We start from the raw sequence: 25780 nt of genomic DNA on the forward strand, positions 1-25780 counted from the left end.
GCCTATATGGTTTATTCAGCAGCTTCTCTTGGAATGTCTAAAACACAGATCCAATTTCACAAGTTTCACACTGAACTCCTTATACTTTCCTGCTCCCCCTAAAATACCCTGCTCTTCTATTTTCCCAATTGTTGAAATACAAACCTAGGAGGAGTCTTCCTTGGTTTTGCTCTTTCCCTAACATCCCTATATCTAAGTCTTCTCACCTCTGGTTTCTTTTCCTTCTTTTTTTTTTTTCCACCTCTGGTTTCAAAACGTATCTTAATCTAACACTTCTCACCACTACCATCCTTTCTTTTTTTTAATTGTTTTTGTTTTGTTTTTAAGATTTTATTTATCTATTCATAGAGACACAGCTAGAGAGAGAGAGGCAGAGACACAGGCAGAGGGAGAAGCAGGCACCATGCAGGGAGCCTGATGTGGGACTCGATCCCAGGTCTCCAGGATCACGTCCTGGGCTGCAGGCGGCACTAAACCGCTGCGCCACTGGGGCTGCCCCTCACCACTACCATCCTGGTCCAAGTTGCCACCCTCTCCTGGATGACTGCCCTCGTCTCCTAACCCGGTCTCCTCTGTGGCCACCTGAAAAATGATTCTCTACACAGCAGCCAGAGTGATCCTTATAAAATGTAATTCAGATCACGCTATCACCCTTCTGTTAACCCTCTAATGGCTACCCATTACACTAAGAATAAAACCCAAACTCTGTCATGGTTTTTCAGGCTCAATAGGAGCTGGCCCTGCCATCTTCACCTCCTTCCTACCTCTCTCCCACAATTACTCTTTTGGCCACACTGCCTTCTTAACATATTTTGAACCTACCAAGTCCAGGACCTTTGCACTTGCCATTTGTTCTACCTAGAATGCTATTCCTGAAGATGTTCCCATGGCCAATTCCTGCATTTTATTCGAGTCTTTGCTCAAATGTCAACTCTTCCGAGTTTCTAAGCACCCCATCCAAAATAGCCTCTCTCTCCATCATTCTTTAGCCCCATATTCAGCCTTATTTTTCTTCATAGTGACTAAAATTGTAGGTGTGTCTTTCCTCTATAATGAACATAAGCTATGCAGCAGCAGGGATTTTGTCCTGTTCACTGCCTTATCCTATCACCAGCACTTAGAATGCTTGCACATAGTAAAGAACTACAGTACAACCATGTAAGTCTTTAGTCAAAAAACAGCCTTCTGATTTTCCCTCCTTCTAGCAACTGCTTTCTTTGAGGGCTTCATTTCCATTGTCTGTCCCTTAACTGGCCATCTCAAACATTCGCATGCTGAAGTTACCACACTAGACTTTCTTCTGAGCTCCCAAGATATTATCCTCTAGCCTCCAATAGGCACCTCAAATTCTACAGGTCCCAACTGAATTCATCATTTTCTTCCATAGTTCTGTATTTCCTCTGCCATCAACACTTTCCCAACTTGGGCCTGTGAATTCTCTCCCTTAGAGAACTTCCTCTCCATTTCCCCTGTGCCCATGGCTAATCTTAACCATGTCACCAATCTGTCCATTTCTCTCCCATCCTCAGGTCCACCATCCTACTTCAAACCCCATGTAACAGTGTCTGCTTACATCACAGGGTGATCTTTCTAAAACGCACAACTCAGGGCAGCCCAGGTGGCTCAGTGGTTTAGCGCCACCTTTGGCTCAGGGCTGTGATCCTGGGGATCCAGGATCGAGTGAGTCCCACATCGGTCTCCCTACATGGAGCCTGCTTCTCCCTCTGCTTGTGTCTCTGCCTCTGTTTCTCTCTGTATCTCTCATGAATAAATAAATAAAATCTTAAAAAAAAAAAAAAACCGCACACCTGATTCTGTCATGCTCTGCTTAAAATCTTTATAGTCTCCTATTGCCCTTAGGATAAGTGGAATACCTGGATGTAGTTAAGAAAGCCTTTCAGGACCCAGGCTATACCTCTCCAGCCACAAGTTTTTCCACTTCCCATCTCTGCCAACCCCATCATTCAGATCTATGTTCTGGCCATGGGGAACTACTAGAGTCCATCTTACCTCTCTATCTCTGCATCTGCTATTTTGTTTTAAACACTCTTCTCCTCCACTCTTCCCCACTCCTCTCATTCTTTCAGGAAAGAACTAAGCCTGAACATCACTCCCTCCAGGAAGCCCTTCCAGACAAATACTCACAATTCTGGGTACCAGGGCACCTAGTACTTTCTTCATCAAATCACCTGTCCCACTGTCGTAATTGCCTTTAAGGAAGTAAGCATAGAGACAAAAGCTGTCATTCAAATTGGTATGCCTAGCATCTTTCACAGTACATTCAAAAAAGAAGTATTTTTTTGAATAAGTAAGTGAACCTGAACTGGGGATGTTAGTAGTTGAATGTGATCTCCACAAGTGTGCCCTTGTAGTTGTATATTTTTTCTCTCTCTATACTGTTTCTCTCTTCACTCTTCATTTTCCCTATGTGAAGCCTCCCATCTGGGCCATGCCTTCTCAAGTCTGTTCCCCTGGTTTTATAGAGTAGATGCCCCTGGTTAAATACTAAAGCCATAGCTGACCCCAAGGATCACAACCTGCTCCTAATGCTTAGGGCCTCAAGCATCCTATGATATACCAGCTGAATACTTTCTTTTTTTCTTTCCAGGGCATAAGAACACTTGAACATAGGGAACCCTGGGTGGCGCAGCGGTTTAGCGCCTGCCTTTGGCCCAGGGCGCGATCCTAGAGACCCGGGATCAAGTCCCACGTCAGGCTCCCGGTGCATGGAGCCTGCTTCTCCCTCTGCCTGTGTCTCTGCCTCTCTCTATATATCATAAATAAATAAAAATTTTAAAAAAATTTTAAAAAAAGAACACTTGGACACTAGATAGGGAACAATAAACATGAATGAATTTTCAGGAATAGTTCAATGAATTTGGTATAAAAAAGGAAAAACAAAGGGTACCTGGGTGACTCAGTCAGTTACGGGTCAGATTCTTTTCTCTCTCTCTTTTTTTAAGATTTTATTTATTCATGAGAGGCACACAGAGACAGAGAGGAGGAATAGGCTCAGGACCCCAGGATCACAACCTGAGCCAAAGGCAGATGCCCAACCGCTGAGCCACCCAGGCACCCCAAGGGTTAGACTCTTTTCAGCTTAGGTCATGATGTCAGGATTGAGATTGATTCCTGTGTCAGGATCCAGGCTGGGTGTGAAGCCTGTTTAAGATTCCCTTTCTCGGGATCCCTGGGTGGCGCAGCGGTTTAGCGCCTGCCTTTGGCCCAGGGCGCGATCCTGGAGACCCGGGATTGAATCCCACGTCGGGCTCCCGGTGCATGGAGCCTGCTTCTCCCTCTGCCTGTGTCTCTGCCTCTCTCTCTCTCTGTGACTATCATAAATAAATACAAAAAAAAAAAGATTCCCTTTCTCCCTCTGCCCCCTAGCCCTGCTTATGTATATGTTCTCTTTAAAAAAAAAAAAAAAAAAGTTATCATCTGACTTGATTAAAAATTTTTTTTAATTTTTTTTAAAGATTTTATTTATTTATTCATGAGAGACAGAGAGAGAGGCAGAGACACAGGCAGAGGGAGAAGCAGGCTCCATGCAGGGAACCCGACATGAGACTTGATCCCAGGTCTCCAGGATCATGCCCTGGGCTGAAGGCAGCGCTAAACCACTGAGCCACCTGGGCTGCCAAAAAAAAATTCTTAAAAAAAAAAAAGATTTTATTTATTTATTTGAGAGAAGAGAGACAACGAGAAAGAGAGCATGGCAGGCAGAGGTGGGGGGTGGGAGGGGGAGGAGCAGAGGGAGAGGGGGAAGCAGACTCAGGGAGCCCAAAGTGGGATTTGATCCCAGGACCCTGAGATCATGACCATAGCTGAACGCAAACACTTAACTAATTGAGCCACCCAAGCACCCCTGATGACAATTCCTTTAATTCAGAGGTAAAGAATATATTCAATCACCAGTTCAACCAGTTATTTTATCTGCATTGTTAATGAATGATTAGTATACCACTGAAGATTTTTACAACCATGATATTTTATATATTACTGACATTAACTAATAGAGAAAAAAATTGCTTTTCATTTATAAATTCTACTTCTTTAAATTTATCCTAAGGAACACTTTGCAAGTGAGCAAAGATAAGTAATGTTCATTGCAGCATCCAGGATACATTGTGAAGTGAAAAAAACAAAAACTCATAAAGCAGAAATGTACAGGGTGATCACATTTCAGTTTTTAAAAAATGTTCATTCAAACTTAGTGGAGGGAAAAAGGCCAACATTTATTGAGCACTTACTATTGCCAGGCACTCTTTTAAGTGATTAACATAGGTTAACTTACTTAATTCTCAAAACAGCCCTATGAGATAGGTACTATTATCCTAATTTTATAGACAAAGAGGTGCAAAGAGGTTAAGTTCTTGTCCAAGGTTTCTGGCAATTAAGAGTTGAAATCTGTTCCCCAGTAGATTGGTTCCAATGAATAGAATACAGAGTAGATTGTTAATGGTGGTTATATCTTAGGAGGAAGGGAATCCCTCCAGTTGAGGTTCACTTACTCATTCAAAAACCAGAGATGTTACCTCTTTCACATGGACAAAAGAAAGACAAGAGGAAAAGTAAAAACTACTATCCTCCTCAGTGTCTGGGGAGGGCATAAGGAAGAAAGCGGTTTGGGTCAAAACTAGTGTGGTATCTATCCTAACACTTGCCCTGGCCAGACCTAATGGGTCATTTATTTCCTCTTCAAAAGGGTTCCAGAGGTGTCCCCAGCAATTCAAATAAAAGTCTACAAGTTGGGGTCTCTTCAAGTGTGAAGTTTTATTGACTCTTGTGCTCTAAGTATCAGAGAGTAAAGCAAAAGAAACAAAACAGAAAAAAACCCCAAAAGAGTAACTCAGCCTATGGCTGAATTTCCACTGTTGGCTGAGGCCTCTGGCAGAAGGAAGGCAGCTATGTACCATGTGAACACTTCCTGTAAGAGTCAAGGCTATGGATGGAACCTATCACAAATATTTCCATCCCATGGAAAGGTCACTTGAAAGTGAGCCGAAGCCAGCTGTAAGGCATTGAATGATTCTGTCTGCTAAGACAATGACCAAAGATAAGGCAAAGGCAAGCCAAGACCAGATCTCATTCTTTTGACTTTAAGGTATGCCTGACTCCTGGCCTCTCACATGCTGTCTCCCTAGGTGGACAATAATGTGACTTGTTTTTTTTTTTTTTTTAATGTTTCCCCTGATTAAATATATGATTGTAGAAAAGTGACAACATCACCACTCAGAGATAACCAGCTTTGAGATTCTAATACACTTCCTTCTAGTCTTTTTAAGTCCATAAAGTATGACTATATTTTAAAATTTGGATCATACTATAGAGTTTTACATCTTTGTTTTCCATTTAACATTACACTGTAAACATTTTCTGACATAAAATATTTTTTAGAAAATAATTTTTAGTGGCAGAATAACTCATATTCTCTCTGCTTAACTATTCAGTTAAATAGTTATTTAACCTATGTAGCTAAGGGTCTCGTTAGCAGAGTTAGAGGCAGTACAGGTCCAAATAAGGTTTCATTTCTGCCTTTGCCAGGCTAGCTGCAGGAAAGACTGCAGGGCACCACCAGGGGTCAGTGCAGAGCCATCCAAAGCCCTGCTGTAAGAAAACTAGTTACAAAAATCCTTAAATCCTACTAGAGGACTATTCACGAGTACATGAGTAGCCAAGTTCCCTTCCACAGTAGGCTCTCCTGGTGCAGATTTCTCAGACCAGAAATTAGGAGATTCTTCCTAATTATATCATAATTATAATCAACATTTACAAAACAGCTATTTTTATAAACCAAGATCAATGTAAGATGTAGTATTAGGCCTATTCTCACCTGCTTGCTATGTGACCATTTGTGTATAAAATAATTGGCCTGATTATTTTAGTTTTGCTGTGAAAATCAAATAACATAAGAAAGTATTCTATAAATTACAAAGCAGCACTTAAACTTTAAATTGCACTATTTTAAGAATGTGCTCGTCAGATATTTTGATGAGTTATCTCCTATAAAAACTAAAGAATGTGAGGCACCTGAGTGGCTCAGTAAAAGTGTCTGGCTCTTGATTTTGGCTCAGGTCATGTTCTCCAGGTTGAGACTAAGCCCGGTTATCAGGCTGTGTACTGAGTATGGAGCCTGCCTGGGATTCTCCCTCTCCCTCTCTCACACACACACACACACACACACACACACACACACACACACACACACACACAATTTGAAAAAACAAAACAAACTAAAGAATGCCAGGTAGTATCATGATTATGAAATGAGGTGTAAGAGGATATGCTTTGGCATTTTCATGGATTATTTCATTGTTTTTTTTCTTCCCTTAGCCTTTGCTCTCCAACTGTTAAAGTCATCATGGAATTAGTAACCGGTTTTTCCTAGAAGCTGAAGTTATTATTTATAGCCAGCCAATTTGGATCTTATTCTTTTCCTCATTTACCTGAAGCTCCTTCAGGAAAATTATTCTGATCTCAGAAATGGTTTAAACAACTTATGAGTAGGTAAATAACAGGGATCAAAAAGCCATTCCAGGCCTGACATATTTAATGGGCTCCTGCATAGGTGATTGGCACTCCTGGTCTTTCTAAACTCAAAAGTGACACTTAAGGGGAAAAGGTATGAAGCGCCCAATTTCCCAGCTTGCCAGGATCTGAGTCAGTCCTTCACCCTTCCTTCTTTTCTCATTTCCTCTCCAGTTGCCAGTGCCCCATCATTTGCCAGCAGGGATGAAAAGGAGCTCGAGTGGCATTCTGGTAACCAAGTAGCTTTGAGAACCAGCTTGTCATCACCTCTCCTGAGAGTAGTCCAATATGCTGAAAGGTCTGCTCTGATCAATCTCAGAACACAAGGGGGTCTGGATGAAGCAGGGCCTGGGAGTCCCTTAACATTGGCACTGGATTTCCTACTGAGTTAGAGCCTTAAGCTCTTTGGCAGAAGGAGGGCACAGAGACCACACGAAAATAACAAGGACGCATGTATAGCTCCTGCTGCCCTAGGATAGCTCCAGCAGACAGCAGTCCTGTGTCTGACCTCAGAGGTCCTATGTCTTAGAGCAGGATCTAACACAGAGTACCTACTGAACAGTTTGTGCTCCTGTTAAATACAGTTCCTGGTACATAGGTGTTTGACAAATACTATTTGCATGACAAATGACAGATTTGGGCCACCAGACCAGCACAGAGTGGTGCCTGTAGAGATCTACATTTCTCTGGTCAATTAAAAAAAAAAAAAAAAAAAAAAGTCCTGGGACTGGAGTAGTGGAACTAAACCTTCAAAGGAAGTCAAGAGGGTCCCAATAGCTGGACAAAAACCCAGGAAAATGCAAGAGCTATACACTATGAGTTTAGCAACCCAGATCAGTTATATTATATAAGAGCAGTTTCTAGTACAAGGGCCTTCAGGGCACCTGCCATTTCCACAAGGGCCAAATTCCTAAGATCAGAATCTGATTAGCTGGTTGGCTCCACTTCGCATCCAACAGGGCTACGAGACACCAGCAGAGCTGACAAAGAGGCCCCATGGAGATGCAATGACTCCCTTGGCCACAAAGCTCCAGGTCTTTATTTTATGCCTCCTAACCTGCTAGGCCTCCAATCTGCTTCAATCTCAGAGTTGCTGCAGAAGCCTGTGCTCCAGAATGAGCTGCAGGTTGCCTAGGAAGGACCCCAGGGGCACAGAGAGCCTGGTTACTCAATGTTGTCATAGACCTGGATCACATCTTCATGGTTGCCAAGAGCCTGGATGAGAAGGGCGGCCTGCTCCAGGTCAGCGTCAGCCAGCTGCACCTTTGTGTTGGGGATGAATTCTAGTGAACAGGACACAGAACACAAGCCCAGGGAGTCCAACTTCTTCCTCACTTGATGCAGTGAAGAGGCATCACATATAAACTAGGGACAAAAGAAAGTCAAGAGGTGAGGAGCCAAGAGATAAAAAGGATAAAGCCAGTCAGAACTTTGCAAAACCTGAATGGAATGACTATAATGAATAATTCTACTAGCAGAGATACAGTTTTCAGACTTCTGAATCCTTCTCATAGTCCTCAATAAAGTAAGCCCTATCCAGTATTCGTGTAATAAATGTTTGTGCAATATGTGAACTCTTTATGTCACTTGTACCCCAGGGCACAAGAAAGAAGAAACAGAGAAGCAAGCCTTAACACATCTATTAGGGCTCTCTCAAAAGTTCACCAAACACTAAGGCTTCATACTCACTTTAAAAACATTCTTTTCCTCTTCATCTTCAGTTTCCTTGACATCTTCAGCTCCTGCTTCAATTGCCAGCTCCAGGGCACGCTCTAGGTTCACAGCTTTTTTCTCTCTGTCCTCTACTCCAACCACGATCACCCCCTTTTTGTCAAAAGAGTGGCGAGCTCCATCAGCCATCATTCCCCTCAAAGGAAAGGAAACATACCAGATTGAATGCCTGGAGACACTTCAGTCCCCACATAGCACTGCATTCTAATACTCTATTTCTCACCCAGCCTTTCGAGTTTATACATACTTCTGAAGGAGGATATGCAGCTACCCCTGGGCAAGAGAAAAACCCAAACATACCCCCATCCCCTTCTTTCTGCCCTGAGTGGAGTTTAGTAGATACAAAGACGTCATCATTTAAGATTCCAGTCTTGGTGGTACATTTTAAGACCTGGACATCATATCGCTACAGATAGGGAAAATGGAACAGAGGGCCCCTCCTACACTTGATGAAAAAGTCTTTTGGATCCTGCCTCATACAAAATGAAATAAGGGAGAAGAAATGATCATTTCTTTGGATTCTAAGGATAAAGTATGCTTAAAACTTGAAACACCACCAGGAACAACAGTTCTTTCCTTGCAAAGATTTGGAATCTCAAGGCTTCATACCTTTCTACTCTCCCCAGACCTATACCTACCCATTCTTGTTCAGGATATGTCTGATGTCTGAATAACATTTGGAGCCACTGTTAGATAATGCCTCAATGAGCAGAGAAGAGCCACCAGGGCCTCGGCCCTCATACAGCAAATAAACATCCTTGGCTTTCTGCAATAAACAACATGAGCACATTTTCCTATTTCTCAATTCCTTCTTGCATCCCAGCCCAGAACACAGATACTGACTCCATGGGATGGGCACTCTGGGGTACAGCTTCGGGTCTCAAGTCTTTCTTGTTGTCCCCTGCCTCTGAGAGGTGGCCCTTTGGGACCAACTTTTGAGGTAATTGCAAGTATGACCCCTTACTGGGAAGGGAGTCTGTTTCTCTGGTCCCTGAACAATCAATTAGCCGTCACCTCGTTTCATTTCCTTCCTGTCCCAGCTAATCCCACATCTAACACACATACCAGCCCCCACAATTCCACCAAGACTCATCCTTCTACACTCATCCTGCATGAAACCCACTTGCGAAGTCTCCTACCCCTGGGGTGCTAAGTATTGCTTTAGGAAATAGCACACCCAGGGCCTATCATAAGAACCACTGAAAATAGCATGGTCACAAAATTCAAACAATAGATCAACAGATTAGTGACTAATCTAATAGGACCTCCCATGCCACCTCCACTACTTATCCCTTGCCCACAGATTTGACCTTCACCACTTTCTCCAAGCACCCTGCCCTGCTGCCTTTCCAGGAACCCTCAAATGACAATTTCTTCCTTCTTCTTTCACAAAGGAAATAAAGGACCACCAGGTATGTGAAAATCCTCTACACTTAACTGCATCACAGCCTACATGAAGGCAGTGTGTATAATGGTTAGAGACTAGGTTCTATGGTCTGTCTGGTTTTAAATCTGTAATTTTCTTGACATTATCTTGACTTGGTCACCTAATCTTTATGTGTCTCAGTTTCCACCTAAAGTTGTTTTGAGGATTCAGCGAGATAATGTATACAAAATTCTTATCAAAGTGCTTGACCTAGAGTTAGCACTCAATAATTATTAGCTATTAAGATGATTATTACTTCCTCAGATGACCTGGGCGGCTAGGTCAGTTGGGCATCTGCCTTCAGCTTGGGTCATGATCTCAGGGTCCTGGGATCAAGCCCCATGTCTGGCTCCCTGCTCAGGCAGGCCCATCTTCTTCCCCTCCCGCTTCCCATTCTCTCTCTCTGTCAAATAAATTAAAACTTAAAAAAAAAAAAAAAATTACTTCCTCAAATCCTTCCTACTTGTCCCAGAGGAAGAGATGTCCTCTCACCTGGGCTCAAAGACAATTCCCATAACTGGTCTCTATATCCTTGCCCCTCTTACCATCACTGTTGCTCTGTTTCCCTTTCTACTGGCTCTTCTCCTTTAGGGCATAAATATCTGAAAAACAAACCCTTCTTCAATCTAACATTCCCCACACTGTGCCTGTTTTTCCTACCCTCACCTCACACTCTGGCTGAATAGTCCTAGGCCGTCTGGTTCTGTACATTATCTACTCATCCTATCCTTGATTGGGCTCCCAAAACCAATGTCCAAAGTCAGAGAGACACCAGAAGGCTCTGCATTGAGAGTGTCAACCACAATGCTACCCTTCTTTTTGATAATCTAAGGCCTGTTTGGTGGCCTTTCAGACATGGGCCCTGGAGGGGCTGTGATCAATAACAAGAAGTGAAACTGAGGACATACCCTCATTTTAAGCGATGCTTCAATCGTTGACTTGGGCATGTGCTTGCTGCGGCACACCTCTAAGATGTTGGCCAGACTGCTATTGAGCTCAGGGTTGGGGCCTCCTTCTGAGAAAGAGAGAAAAGACTGGGTGAAGACATCTCATTACAGCCAGGAGAAAGAAGGGCTTTCTGCCTCTCTACCCTCCCCCAGCAAAAAAGGTAGAAAGTCACCACTTGTCTCTCAGTTAATTTTGAACATTTAATCAGTGTTTGAATGGAATATGGAGAAGTATTTTGGAAAAGAAGTTTCTAATTCACTCTGTAAGGATGAATATCTTTTTGTTAGGTTTCAGAGACCACTTTGCATCAGATGAAGAGGTAAGGGATGAAAATGGTACCAAAACTTCCTGGACTTATTAATACCCCTTGTTCTGACTCTATTATTTTGTGTGTAATTACTGAAATGCTCATATGACAGCATGTAATCATGCCGTCTCTCGGGGTGGGGGTTTTCCTCATTATTCTGTGTCACCAGTGCACATAACAAATACTCAACAGTGTTGATCTCACTCAATATCAAGAATTAGAAGAAAGCAAAGAGAAATATCAGGCGTGAGTTCTAGGGGTAGATTAGTATTTACTGAGTGCCTATTATGTGCCAGAAAACTCCATAAGGTGGGTACTATCCCTGTTTTATAGAAGGAAACTGAAACTGAGCAAGGTTAAGCAATTTGCTCAAGGTCCTACAGTCAGTAAGTGACAGGAACCAAGTCTTCTTACGCCCAAAATCCATGATTTTTACAGGACTCTTTCTCCACTCCTACAGGTATCGAACACTAAATACAAAAACAAAAACAAAACCAAGAAAGAAAGAAAAAAAAAGCCTTCTTGTAGTGGCTACACAATGGGAAAAGACATGGTTGCAAACTTACCTTCTGAGAAAATGTGTCTTGGGAAACTGAAGCTGGGCAAGTAACAGCTTTCCTCAATGCCCCTGCCACAACTTATGTGCTACCAGAGGGGGCTAGAGGGTTCGATTGGTCTCTTCAGGCAAGATACCCAAGTGACCTTACTCTTAGGGTCTGTTTCTATGAAGTACCCAGCTACACACTAGAATGAAGTCACTTTTACCATTATCATCCTAATAGCAACTCCCCGCCAAGCAGGCAGGCGCTCAGCATCTGGAAAGGCGAGTGGAGTCCTACAATGTCGGCAGGTGTTTTGAGCGTTTATGAAGCGGGCAACGGTGTTCACGAAGGACCAAGGCTCACGGTGGTCACTGATTTGGCTGTGGGCGCAGAGAGGGCAGCAGCGGGTGACTTACCTTTAACTGCCAGGCGGATGCTCAAACAGAGCTTGGAGAAGATGCGACTCCTTTCGGCATCCTTGGGACCCTTGATATGCCGGACTTTGGACCACTTGTTGTGCCCGGCGGGGACCGCCGCGGTCAGGTGCAGCGTCCTGCCCGGAACGGGGGTGCGGCCCGTGGGCTCGGGCTGGGAGGCCGCGAGGGTGGGAGGAAGAGCCGCCCGGACCCCGGGGCCTCGCGCCCCCCGCAGGCACCCGGCAGCGACCCTGCTCAGGCTCGAGGCGGCCCAAGCTGCCATCGACCCCGACCTTGGACCAAGGTCAACAAGAGCAGCCAATGAGCGGCGGCCAAGGTCAGCCCGTGGCGTCCGTGGCGGGAGCAAGCAGGTCCTGAGCCTGAGGCCGCCTCCACCCGCGTCCACCCGTCACCAGAGACCTCGGGGCTCAGGCGGGCCCGGGACGGAACGCGAACCACCCGCTCCCATCCCCGGAAGCCGGGGTTGGGTGCCCTGGATAATGTAGCACACTTCCTTTTTCCCGGTCCGTTCCAAAACCGCGCCCCCACCGACCGCAAATTCCGTTCCGCCTAACGGTATCTGCTCCTTCCTCGCACCTGGTGCTGAGCTGGGGTCAAGGTGGGAGCGACTTTGAGAGTCCAACTCACATTTTTTTAGCTGTAACGAAGAGTTCACTTAGGGATTTATTATTATTGTTGTTGCTTATTATCCAAGCTACTTTGTGATGGACTCGGCATTCTCCTCTTTGTACCTTGCCATTTTAGAAACATCACATTGCGCCTAGAACTTTCCCCAGTTCCTGTATTCAGCACAAACCTGGGTCTTTGCTGATCCTTGTTCCACTTCACCTCACCTGGCTAAGTTTTTTCTTTTTCTTCCAGATTCAGTTCAGACATCATTTTCCACCTAAGAAAACATCCCCTAATTCTCCAGTTGGGCTCAGATGCCCTACTTTGTGCTCACATGACCCTTCATACACGCCTATACCCTAGTACCTAACTTTTTAATATAAAAATGTTTATGTCTCTGCCACAATATTAAAATTCTTAGAGAATTCTTAGAGAGCAGGACAGAACCCCTGTGTCCAGCACAGTTCTTTTTTTAAAAATAAGTTTTATTGACATAATTCATGTCATACAGGTCATCAACTTAAAGTGTATAATGGTTTTTAGTATATGCGTTCATAGATTTGTGTTGCCATCACAATTTTACATTTTAGCCACCCCAAAAAAGAAACCCTGTACCCATTAGCAGTCATTCCTTAGGGTTTTTTTTTCTTTAAGATTTTATTTATTTATTCATGAGAGACACAGAGAGAGAGACAGAGACACAGGCAGAGGGAGAAGCAGGCTCCATGCGGGGAGCCTGATGTGGGACTTGATCCTGGGATCCCAGGATCACGACCTGAGCTGAAAGCCAATGTTCAACCACTGAGCCACCCAGGTACCCTCATCCCCATTTCTTCACAATTCCCTCAGTCCTAGGATGCCACCAATTTACTTCTTCCTCTATGGGTTTGCCTATTCTGGATATTTCACATGAATAGAAGAATCATGATACGTAGTTCTTTGCGACTGGCTTCTTTCACTTAGCATGATGTTCTCAGGGTTCATTGATGTACCATGTATCAGTACTTCATTCCTTTATTATTGTCAAATAATATTCCACTGATGAACACACAACATTTTATTTATCCATTCATCAGTTGGATATTTGGGTTGTTTCCACCTTTTGACTATTATAACATTGTCATGAACATTCATGAACAAGTTTTTACATAGACATGTTTTTGTTTGATGGGTTGTGTAATAACTGTTTAACCTTTTGAGGAACTGCTAGATTGTTTTCCAAAAACAGTTGGATTATTTTATGTTCCCACCAGCATCATATGAGATTTCCACTTTTCTCCACATCCTTGCCGACATTCATCATCTCTTTTTTACTATAGCTGTTGCCACCCTAGTGGGTATAAAGTGACATCTCGTTGTAGCTTTGATTTGTATTTCCCTCATAACTAATGATGTCAAAGATCTTTTCGTGTGCTTACTAGCTATTTATATGTGGCATTACTTTTTTGCCATTTAAAATATACTTTAATATGTTACTTTGAATAGCAAAAAGCAAATTAAGGGAATTTATAATCACAAATAAGCATAAAGGCCAAAGTAAAGTCTGAGAATGCCCTAGTCCTATCAGCTTAAGTCTACCAGGGCAAACCTGTAGTTCAACAAAGTCAGGCTATGGACTCAGTACAGCAAGGAAAACTGCACACCAGAGGGATGGGGTTGGGGTGTCCCACCAAAGGAAAAAATAATTATTATAGGATTATGGGGATAGGTGGAGGTTAGGTGAAATGTCAATGAAATAGAGTTTGATAGGCTCAAAGGAACACAGAGCTATATGAAAAGTGGATCAACGTCAGCTCTGAACTGCAAAACAGACCAAGTTCAGTTTCCATGGAAACTACAAAGCTAAATTGGGGAACATTGCGTTCAGAAACCACTGCACTGAAATTCTGGGTTGGAAATTAAGGCTGCTTCTCCAAGCAAGACCATTTTCACTGATATAATTTCAAATAGCAAACTTTCTGACAGTCTGTGATTTTAGGGAACAAAATTTCTCAGTGAATTAAAAAAAAAGTCACTCAGAGACGGAAATTGTAATGACACTTTAAGCTGCAGGTGCGCTTGGGAGAAGTATTGTTTCCTGTTATCTTTGCAGCTGGTTCTGTGTCTGTTCATCTGTGATGAACAGCAGGGCAGAATTTTACTTTCTCAGTCTGAGCTAATACTTACTGTCTGAAGATAAATCCACATTTATCTCTAAAGCCTGGTTTTCGGGATCATTGAAATCATTAACATCAAGCCTTGGTTGCTGATTTGATGGTATGGCAGAGGTATAACTAGTTATCCACAACTTTATTTCCTCTTCTTAAGCAGACAGGCAGATTATCTTTCCTGACCTTCCTTGCAGTTAGGTTGAAATCCTGTGACTAAATTTGGCAGATATGGACAGAACTATCCTAAAATATTTTCCCCTCCCCAAGCAACCTTGGAAGCCACATGTTCTGGATGATGTAGCTAACAAACCTCCAAAGGATTTCATGTAAGCAGAAAGTAAAAATTTGTTGTGTTCAGTCTCTGCGATTTGGGGGTTATAGCAGCTTAGCACAGGCTATAGGGTTGCATAATGCCAGTGTGACTCTCCCAGTGATCCCCTTAAAACCCAAAGAGCAGGAATCTCATATTTCTCATAAAATACATATTGTCAGACCATAGAGCACAGTTCTAACAGAGCCAGCAGGTGCTCATTTTGCCATATAGAGTCTAAACTCTTGGAAGTGGTTGGTTGTTTTTTAAGTAGGCTCATCATGGGGCTTGAACTCATAGCCCTGAGATTAAGGGTCATGTGCTCTACTCACTGAGCCAGCCAGGTGCCCCATAAACTCTTAGAGTACATACTTCTTTTCCCAGACCCACTGCTGATACCCCCAGCTCAATGCTTCTGACACAAAGGTGGTTCCTAGGGGATCCCTGGGTGGCTCAACGGTTTGGTGCCTGCCTTTGTCCCAGGACACGATCCTGGGGTCCCGGGATCGAGTCCCATATCGGGCTCCCAGCATGGAGCCTGCTTCTCCCTCCTCCTGTGTCTCTGCCTCTCTCTCTCTCTATGGCTATCATAAGTAAGTAAGTAAGTAAATAATCTTTAAAAAAAAAAAAAAAAAAGGTGTTTACTTGCCAAATACTGGCTCATGGAATCAATCACAATTTGCCCCTCTTCTCTTCCCTTGAAATGATTAAACATGAGCGCAGAATGAAAAAAATAAATAAATAAAAGGAGGGAGTATCCAACCAGGACTTAGAGCTTCTGAATAGCAGTGGGGATTGGTACTCCTCCGTCTTACCATGTTGGGGCATAGGCTGAGGAAATTGGCTTGGACTTGGAAGCCTAGCCAGCCATCAGAACCTGGTGTCCAAACCCACAGGGTGTGGGAGTTATCACTTGCCATCTTTCATAGCCAGTAGTTTACTGAATCCTGATTACCCCGTCTCTTAAATCTCTTCAGTTATGCCCTGTCCTCCCATCCCCCACTGCTCCTGCTTTAGTTCAGGCTTTTAGTTTTTCTCATCCTATTTTAATAGGTGAACTGACTCACTGTTTCACCCACTACTCGGGCATTTTCTTCACTGCCTCCTAAAGTGCAATTCCAAGCATGAGTTCCCTCTACCTAAGTTTTCCAAAGTCTCATACAGGAGTAAGATCTAAACTTTCTGCAACCCACAAAAGACTGCCTGTTCTGGCTTCTGCTTACCTCTCTGGCCACATTTCCCACCCTTCCCCATTAAAACCCCACATCAACTTATAATTCTCTGAATGTGGTCTTATTCTTTCTTGCCTCTACAGAGTTGTACATGGATGTTCCCTCTACTTTAAGTATCTTTCCCTATTTCTAGAGAACTCTTAATCAGCCTTCAAAACTCAGTTCAAACATCCCTTGTCTTGTGAAGTTTTCTCTGACCTCCCCTGGCTCCTACCCAGGCATAGGGGATCACCACCTCCTCAGGACAACCAGTAAGACTAAACACACCCGTATTGTACAACATGGCCAGGAATTGTTTATGTGGGAGACTGCAAGCAAGTTGAGGGTCATGGCCCCTGGCATAAAGTAGGTGCTCTGTGTTTAACTGATAGAGGTGACTCAGGCTATCACTATAGTGTAATGGGCTAGGGCAGACTCTAATCCCCCAGCCAGTGTCTCCGGAACATAAGCACAGTGGCAGAATTGGGAGAACTGAATTCATCACAAGAAGAAATTCAGTCAATCTATACATGTTCAAGTTTTATTACAAAGTATGATGGGCAGAAAATACGGTACTTCTTATACAGGAGGCTGAAACAGAATGAAAGGGTGAAAATTAGGTTTAATATACTCAGGAAGCAAGAAATAAAGTCATAGATGTAACACTCCACTTTCAGGTGCCTTTTGAAGTAGCCTTCAATGGAGATTTACCATTGTGGTTTCACAGCACAGTGTTAACATTTTATTACAAGCCCTGTGTACAATCAGTCCTGTGATAATAATTTTTAAAAAGAAAAATGGTGATAGTACAGTTCTGCAAGGGGGCAGCTTCCTCTCCACCTGACCATGGGAGGTCACAAAACCTAGAATGTAGAGGAAAAGCTTAAATATATAACAAGAAATTAAGTTCAGACGTACTAGGCTAAAGAGGACAGAATTGATTGGCTAGAGCTTAACATCTCAGAGAACAAGAAATCTCCGTTTTCTACACAGAGGTTTGTACAATCATGCTACAAGTTCACACTCGGGAGGAGGTGGGGGGAAAGTCACCAACAGGGTCATAAAATACACAGGAACCAAAGCAAATGATTCATACTCAACTCAAGCAAGTCAAAACCTTAGCTCAACAAGTTTTGTTGCACACTGGATTACCACAACCAACCCCAGGTGAGAGCATTTCTCTTAATAGCAGACACCTCAAGTCCATCTCCACTGAGTTGTCCACAAGGTGGGTCCTTGTTAGGTGTCTAACTGTTACACAGACTGCCAACACCTTTCTTCTTGAGTTCTTACTTTCACTAGCTTATTTGTTTCTAGTTTGACATACCAGCCCAAGCCTCTTTGAGAAGGCACCTGCATGTTTCCATACTTAAAAAATAGTATCCACAAAGTAGCCTAAAAGGACCAGGCCTGTACTGTGTAGTCACATCTTTGACTTTGAGAGCCAGCAGCAATGACAACGGTGGGAGAAGAGGAGGGTGCAAGTGGGAGAGGCAGGCAACTCTCTGCAATAGGAGACACTGGGCAGATGGCCCAGGCAGTACGGAGAACCTCGTCCAGGGTTCACAGTGACGCTCAGCTCAGCTCTCCTCCCTGGGAAATCCCAACCTAAGTGCCAGGCACGACCTTCCTTCCTCATCCTGGAGTGCAGAGAATAGAGGGAAGCATCTGCTCTGAGAGGCATCTACTCAAATGGTCTCCCTTACTCCAAGCCAGCCAGGCAAAGAAGCTGCCATATTCTCAAACTGGGGAAGGTGGCAGGATTGTACATGTGTGGTATACCCTGTAGCTCCCACCTGTCCATACTGCCTCAGACTTGAGGCCTAAGCTGCAGCAGGGAGAACATTCTATGGTAGCAAGGCCAGAGAAAGAGAAAAGAAAAGGGAGGGGAGGAAAGTTGACAGGACTCTTTATAAACCTTTGCTTCCTCTGCTCTGTACAAACCTACAACCAAGAAGAGCCATGATCTGGAATGGTCACAGGGCTTCCAATACCTGCAGACTGTTGCCACCAAACATCACCTATGGCTGCACTGCTGCAGGAAGGGACTCCTCTGCCCAAGCTGGCATTGTGTCCCCATGGTTACCCACTGTCACAGATATCTAATGAATGGTCCAAAAAGGCTGATACAGGCTGAGGGCGCAGACTCATTCCAGGGCCACCCCAGACCTTTCATGCCTTCTAATGTTTTCTCCCTTGATCTAAAGAAACCATTGACTTTCTCCTATATTCTAAATCTCTGAAAATTTCAGCCAAAACTTTCATCAAAACCTTGCAGGAGTCTAATTTTTTTTTTCTCTCTCTTTTCTACCAGATCTTAACCAGTTCTCTTTGAGAGCTGATCCCAGTTCTGATAAATTCTCACCCATTTATCAAGTATCTCCCCTCTTCAAGTCCAGGGGCAGCTTCATTCCTTCCTAGGAGAGGGTTCCAACTCTTTTGGCTATAAATACTCAAGCCCCTGAAGGACTTGTACCCATTCACCAGCTCTCTGATGTGGAACCTGAAGCCGAATTTCTTCAGTACCTCTCCCTCCCCTCAAAGCAGACAAGGAAAACAAAGACAGCTTTGGCCCAGGGGGCAGGAAGGGCCACCTCTACTGGGAGAGCCAGAGCCCAGACATGCTGCCACATGGCCTTTCTAGGGGAGTCCTGGCCACTGCTCTTCTCACAGTCAGGGAGAGCAGATCCAGAGCCTCCCACCCATTCTTTCTGGGTGTCAATTTGAAAACCTAAACAAATTAAACAGATACTTGCTTTTGAAACTACAACAGATTTCTGCTTCTCGGAGCATGTCTGGCTAAGAGGCTTTCTCAGTCTTGAGAATATACAAATCTCCTCCTCCACCATGAGGCCACCTGGCCTATGGTATAAACAGAGGCTAAGAGAGCCGGCACTTCAAAATACCAGCATCTCAGCAGCTGTAAATGTGTTTGCTCGAGGAGACTGGGGAGTCTCAACTGGGCCCCAGGCAGATGCCCAGAAGGAGGACCACTTCATCCTAGGGAGGGGTGGAAAGGTCTGGGAGCCCAAAGGGCAAAGAAAAAAACACCAAAAGTTGTTGGTTCCATAGTAAATAGCAACTTTATGCAAACATATTCTAATTACTACTATTTTTCCCCCTGATTATTTTCCAGTTCCAGTTGACAAATCTTCTCACCATTCAGACCATGTTTAAGTGTAGCTCAGGAAAGGAATCTTAACTAAGAACTCAGTGCAGTTAAATCCTGCCCTAGCAGGACCAGCCCCTCCTACCACGCTGACCTCCATTTCAGACTGCTTTCCAGGGAAAGAACCTAATGGCCTCCTAGAGCGACCAACCATCAATTTAGACTTGCCACCCTTAAGAGAAGGACCCTCAAACCACCAATACAATTACAAGCAGAGGAGGGTTCTAACCAAGAACTGCTCACTTTACACTGCTGAATGACACAGTGCAAATGTGGTAGTAAATGCAGGAAAGTCAACCTCAAGTGGATGACCAGCTAAAGAGCCTCAAAATCAGAATAAGAAAGTGAAAAAGTAGAAGGGAGAATACACTAAGAAGAGAGCCTTTTTCTTTGGACAGGTGCCTGTGTAGTAAAGCAAAGAGCTGTAACTTTGCAGATAAAAATACATCTGCTCTGGAAAAGGAGACTCAGCCAAGAGTTTAAGGGCCCAGGAGAACAAAATTGTTATGTTTCTCAAGAGCAGATGAGAACCCAAGTGGACAAAACCACCAGCCTCAAGGTCTGCTACTCTCCTACCTAACAGCTGTGCAGTCCAGAGGGGCTCAAAACCCTATGGCAGAACACGACAGACCAAAGTCCCCCAAGACTCTAAGCATGTCCCAAACCCTGCCAGCCCAAAGACTCATCTACCACTGGAATCACACACAAGCCCCCTGTGTGAAACTCATTCATGTAACGGAAACAGACACTGCAGCCTGCAAGTCCAATACTGCTCAAAGCCTAATGGGGGTTGGGGGGAGGTGGTTGACAGGTGTGCAATGATTGGCTGGCCCTATAGGTATCTATGTATTTGATGGCCTGGGATTATCGCAGCCCATCAGGCCACTCCTTCCAGGAGCTGACGGTCCCCCACACTCTCAAAGAGATCTTGTTCAGAATCAGACAAACAGACTACATGTCTCTCAAGCAGGACTCTCTCACTCAAAGAGCGGTCAACCATCAGTCATAGTAAACTAACCAAACAGAGATACTAAGATTCAGCGTACAGATTGTGCTTGCCTATCATTCAAGACATGAAAGTAAATGGCCTGGGGATTACACCCAGAGGGAAAAACAGACTCAGAAATGATGTACTGGAAATACACTCTGAGCTCAGCTTTTCTGAAGCTATTCCCTCCAAGTCAGGCACGCTGTCTCTCTCAACTCTAACACATGCCCTGTAGGTCCTGGTGGGGTCGAACAAAGGTGCTTCAGGAAGGAACCGGAGGCTTCACGTGTCTGTTTTGGAGCCCAGAATGCCCTTGAGAAGAGCCAGGCTGAGAAAAAGTGAGAAGACTGGCCCACTTCAGAGCACCAAGGCGGTCTGGGACTCCTGGTCAGGTATGTTGCACTCAGGCAGTGATTTAAGAAGGCAAACTGCTCATGGGGTCGAGGGCCCAGTGCTAGATCCAGGCACTGAGGGCAGAGAGGAAGTGCTAATGGGGTGGAGTAGGAGACAAACAAAGAAACCAGGAAGAGTAAAATTCTTTTCATAAAAAAATTAGCCTGATAGGTAAAAAATATAAAAAGTTGAAATTTGTTAAAGACATTGATAATAGGAAGAAAGACAACTCCAGATTGGTATTTGTTCCCACTTAAGTACTGACATGACATGGACACAAGATTGCTGCCTTGGGCAGCAGACAGGTAAGAGACATCTGGGGCAGATGAATACAAACATAGCCGGTGCCTGCAATGCTTATTAACACAACAGCTGACAAACAAATATACATAAAATTTTAATGGAGGAACCAAAGGAGAAGAGAAAAGGAGAGAAAATCTTAAAACTCAGCCCTGGGCTGAGGAGGTGCCACACAGCACTGAGCCTGGCACAGATAGTGATGGGATGACTGACCAGGAACTCCTAGAGCAGCTTCTGGTAACAGTGGTGCAAAGCAATGAGAGACATACTGGCCACCAGAAACACGTTTCTTCTTACTTTGGGGATGGGGCAGAGGCAGGAAACACACAAGCCCCCGCCTTGTGGGCAAGGCGCTGCCAACGCTACACTCTGAGTATCTCCAGGCAGTTGTTATAGCAGATGGCAATCCAGTCGGGCTGAGTCGATGCCCACTGCACGTTGTTGATCTCTCCTTCAGCTGTGTAGGCCAGGATAGGGTCCTCGATGGCCCGGGGCATTTGCTGGATGTCCCAGATGAGAGCCTGGTGATCATCCGCTAATGACAGAGAAAGCCAGCAGCAAGGTCACAACTCAGACAAGGAGGGGAATGATCCCTGCATTCAGGGTGGGTAGGGGGATTGTAGCTTACAAAACATTTGCTCACCAAGATCCCACTGAGGGAGGTTTTATTTCAAGTCCCCATTTTATAGATGAAGAAACTGAGACTCAGAAATGTTAAGGCACTTTCCCCAAGCCACAGGGCTATCTATGCATGCAGCCAGTGAATGGCAGAGCCAGGACATAGAGCAAGGCCTCTGAGGTGTCCCAAAGCTCCAGTCACTGCCATAGAGCTAGGCCCGTGGAGGGACCTAGATGGGTGCCTCTCACCTGGGGCAGGTATCAGGAAAGGACGATGGGATAAAAGTGATCCCCAAACATGTCATTTGTAGCCACTCAAACTACTTGAGCAATTAAAGATCCCTCTCTGATGATTCAACTTAATGGGATTTTACCCCATTTTATGGAGTTTTATACTTCAGTGAGGTGTTACACAGATGATATGAAGTGCTGAGTGGACATGTGCTATTAAAAACAATTTTCCCCAGAAAAGCTACCTTCTTTCCCTGGGAAATACTGGAAAGAAGGTAATCGCCTTAAAAAAAAATACATAAACACACGAAAAAGGACTAGAAGAAAATACACCAAAATGAGCACAGCGGTACTACGAGAATGGCAAAGTTATATTTACTTTCTTCTAGTTAGTAAGTTCTGTAAGGTTGTCATTTACTTTTATAATCAGAACAATAAGTTCTTAATTTAAGGGAAGAAGAATAAAGGCAGTGACCTTCAATACCACAGTATGCCCTGATCTCATCAGCCCATCCTGATGTGAAAACCCGTCTCTGATACACAGGAGAGCTGAGGAGCATAAGAGGCCAGGCTCATGTGGGCAACACTAGCCTCCTGCCACGGCCATGTAACCCGGGCGAGGTACACGATGCCCTTCTGAGGGACCACTTCTGTCAGGAGCTATGTGGAGCTACTTGAAACATTCAGTGCCTCTAGAGCACTGAAGTCCTTCTCAGTAACACACTCAACCATGCCCACTCCTCAGCCACAGCTCCTTCATCTGCAGGGACTCGACCCAGGCAAAGGCAGTCGCCAGGAGCAGAAGATGGGCTTCTGGTGAGGGCACTGGTACTGTTCTCCACGGACAGGGGTTAATACCATCCTTTCTTCCTCCTCCCACCCTCCCCTACCCACACCCCTGGTGGGAAAAGAGGCAATAATGAAGGGGTCGGACCACAACCTGAAGCGCAGAGGAAGGCAGAAGGCCCTAAGTGACATACAGGAGTGAGCAGAGGGTCCAAAACAGAAAAGTTTCATGCCTTTCAAATTAATATAAAATAGCAGAAAACCAACAAACTACTCTGCTCCTTTGGCTCCATCATGAACAAGGAAATGAGGATGCTACTGATTAACGAGGAGGGGAAAAAGTATGTTAGAAAGAAACCTGAGGCAGCGAAAATGAAAACATGAAGAGAATATTCTGGGGTGAGAGCGGAATCCCGTCTGTGTGAAATAAAGGGGCAGACATTTGTACTGGGAGCATATGTGGGCATGGGCCCACATAGAAAGTTCTTGAAGGAGACATACCCATGGAGAGTGAGACTGGGGTGGAACTAGGACAGGAAGGAGAGAAGAGGACCTTCACCTTCCTATTTTATATACCTCAGTATTATTTTAATGTTTAATCACAGATTTGTATTATTCCTAGAATACAAGCACATTGACAGCCAGCATATTTTTGAGGGATATTCTTTTTGGTATTCAAATGGTGAGGTGGGGATGACAAGTCACACAGCACTGATCAAGCCACACAGGGCCTTCAACAAACTCAGAGGCTACTGCACCATGTCCAGTCTCCCCAGGGGGCTGTCAACTTTGACTATTCCCAAAGATTCTGTTCCATCTAAGAGTGACTGCCCCCTCCTCCACAGTCCTGGAGCTGGGTCCTCTGTGCCAACTAGATTTCAGGGAGGCACAGCCTTTAACTGATACATGATGCCAACAGTATATGGCAAAAGCCCTGAAATCACTGAGGTATGAGATCATCTGGAAATTTGGACTACTTCAATTTCACAGGTGAAGGGAGGCTCTCAATTGAGCTACTTCGTTAAATCTCTCAAACCACTCTTAGTAAATAGTAACGATTATAGCTCTAAAGAGACAAGAGGAAGATCTCCTTCCCCTGTCCTCCCCCTGGCTCCTCCCCACCCCACCCCACCCCTGCCACCATGATTACCTGCAGTACAGATGTGGCAGGACGAGTGCGGAGCCCAAGCAATACCATTGACACACGCTCGGTGGTTGTTCAACCTGGCAACAGGTGTGCAGGGAACTCGGACATCCAGAATCACTACCTGCAGAAATAACAAGTAAAAGGCCCAGGAAACCCCTGGGTATAACAGGAAAACAAACAAGACACTACACAAGAAAAAAAGATCCTAAAGTATAACATATTCATTTGTGGATTTAAAGACCATTAGAGGCAGAGGGTCTTGGTCCCAAAAGCAGTCTTAGGATTGAGGAAAAAGAAAACAAAAACAGGCAGTTTATAGTCTATATGTGGGATCCCTGGGTGGCACAGCAGTTTAGCGCCTGCCTTTGGCCCAGGGCGCGATCCTGGAGACCTGGGATCGAATCCTACATCAGGCTCCCGGTGCATGGAGCCTGCTTCTCCCTCTGCCTATGTCTCTGCCTCTCTCTCTCTCTCTCTCTCTCTCTGTGACTATCATAAATAAATAAAAATTTAAAAAATATATATATAGTCTATATGTTAAGCAACATAAGGCCTTCAGACTGATAAGGAAGGAGTGAAGCAGGAGTAGGTAACATGAATTTGGATAATCCACCAAGTCCTATTGGGTGCGTGTACTATGGATTCCATGCGTGCTTGGCTAGACAGAGTGAGAGGCCTCTCCCCACAACCCCCAAAGTAGAAATTGAAATGTAAGAAGTCTGAGGTACCAGCTTCACCAAAAGTTAATCACTGCATCATCTCCATCCACACTTCACTGCTTGTATTAACAGGCAATGAAGAGTTGTCATTTCTATGTCTGTTTGCTAAAGTTGGAACAATCTGTCCAGACTAGAGAAGGGGAAAACTGCCTATTTCTTTACTCAGCACCATAAGCACATAATGATTTGGTTTACTTTTTAGACATTGATTTTCATGGCTCCACCTCCAATGCTCCAAGTATTAAAAGTTCTTAACACACAGTCCTTGTTTTAGATCAGGCTTTCTCAATCTTAGCACTATTGACATTTTGGGTCTGATAATTCTTTTCTAAAGGTTTTATTAATTTATTTGATATAGAGAGAGATACAGAGAGAGCACACAAGCAGGGGGAAGGAGAAGCAGACTCCCAACTGAACAGACTCCCAACTGGGGCTGGGATCATGACTTGAGCCAAAGGCAGACGCTTAACAGACTGAGCCACCTAAGCACCCCAGGTCTGATAATTCTTTGCGGGGGGGGGGGGGGGGGGGGAGGGATGATTCTTGTATGTATACTGCAGGATGTTTAGCAGTACCCCTGGCATCTGCCCACAAGACACTGGTAGCACCGCGCCCTGCCCACAAATTAGGGCAATGTCCCCAGACATTTCCAAAAATCCAGAGAGAAAACTGCCACCAGTGGAGAACCACTCTATACTAAGCTATACTAAGTAATGCCACAGTTAGGTGGCCAGGCCTATGTCAGCCTGAAGCAGGGTACTCACCTCCATTCCATCCATGGCCATAGTGGCCAGGTAGTTAGGGTCCTGCTTGTTCCAGCAGAGGCGAAGCAGTGGGTGATGCTGTGGGTCTTCATAAATGATGGTGCTGTGTTCTAGATGGCGGAGGTCAAACATCCGCACCGAGCCATCAGCGCCCACAGAGGCAAACATGTCCCTGCCACCCCCAGCCCGACTAAATGCAATATCATAGACCTGTTGGTGAATAAGAAGCTTCTGTCAGTTCAGATCCGTGACCTTCTTTTCCTGGAGCAGGGAACTCTACTATCCCTAGTCCACCTAAACCCCTTCACAATATCTGTAGTCCTGGCGCCTAAGAGCTCTAACATCAGTGACTTTCCAAAGAACGAAGATCATTTTGCTATACAAACGAGATGGCTTCTTCCTGCATTCCTGCTTTCTGAGCCTTTTGCCTCCAACCCTTGTGATAAGACAAAGAGCATATACCCTG

The 25780-nt window shown here is 44.5% G+C and overlaps 2 protein-coding genes across 5 annotated transcripts in view; both read right to left on the reverse strand.

Annotated features, from left to right (window-relative positions):
- TACO1 (translational activator of cytochrome c oxidase I) lies at positions 1-12400 on the reverse strand. Of its 3 annotated transcripts, XM_025999556.2 has the most exons (6): positions 11899-12392; positions 10594-10700; positions 8898-9025; positions 8218-8395; positions 2146-2210; positions 1-37 (listed from the first exon to the last, which is right to left on the reverse strand). In XM_025999556.2, the coding sequence occupies exons 1-5, from the start codon at positions 12179-12181 to the stop codon at positions 2181-2183; spliced, it is 726 nt and encodes a 241-aa protein (XP_025855341.1). In that variant the 5' UTR covers positions 12182-12392; the 3' UTR covers positions 1-37; positions 2146-2180. The 3 variants fall into 3 exon arrangements, with proteins under 3 accessions (XP_025855341.1, XP_072602982.1, XP_025855340.1); XM_072746881.1 differs by lacking the exon at positions 1-37 and having other exon boundaries at positions 1795-2210; XM_025999555.2 differs by lacking the exons at positions 1-37; positions 2146-2210 and adding an exon at positions 3864-7893 and having other exon boundaries at positions 11899-12400.
- Positions 12401-16726: 4326 nt separating this feature from the next.
- Positions 16727-25780, reverse strand: part of DCAF7 (DDB1 and CUL4 associated factor 7) — a 31420-nt gene continuing 22366 nt past the window's right edge. Inside the window, exons 5-8 of one of the 2 annotated variants that reach the window (XR_003235113.2) lie at positions 25315-25524; positions 23835-23952; positions 21347-21584; positions 16727-16790 (exon numbers count right to left, since the gene is read on the reverse strand). Coding sequence is in view for 1 of the 2 variants with exons in the window: in XM_025999554.2 (XP_025855339.1) it covers positions 21412-21584; positions 23835-23952; positions 25315-25524 (501 nt within the window). In the remaining variant the exon portion in view is untranslated. Of the gene's footprint in view, positions 21585-23834; positions 23953-25314; positions 25525-25780 lie in introns of both variants that reach the window. The other variant, XM_025999554.2, reaches the window with a different exon arrangement.

The sequence above is a fragment of the Vulpes vulpes genome, chromosome 2 (assembly GCF_048418805.1).
Source record: "Vulpes vulpes isolate BD-2025 chromosome 2, VulVul3, whole genome shotgun sequence".
NCBI lineage: Eukaryota > Metazoa > Chordata > Mammalia > Carnivora > Canidae > Vulpes > Vulpes vulpes.

Coding starts and splice junctions, on each gene's coding strand:
- TACO1 (XM_025999555.2), bottom strand. CDS start 12,181: ATGGCAGCTTGGGCCGCCTCGAGCCTGAGCAGGGTCGCTGCCGGGTGC. Junction 10,701..11,898: donor CATCCGCCTGGCAGTTAAAG/GTAAGTCACCCG, acceptor TCTCTTTCTCAG/AAGGAGGCCCCAACCCTGAG. Junction 7,894..8,217: donor AGGAAAAGAATGTTTTTAAA/GTGAGTATGAAG, acceptor TTTTGTCCCTAG/TTTATATGTGATGCCTCTTC.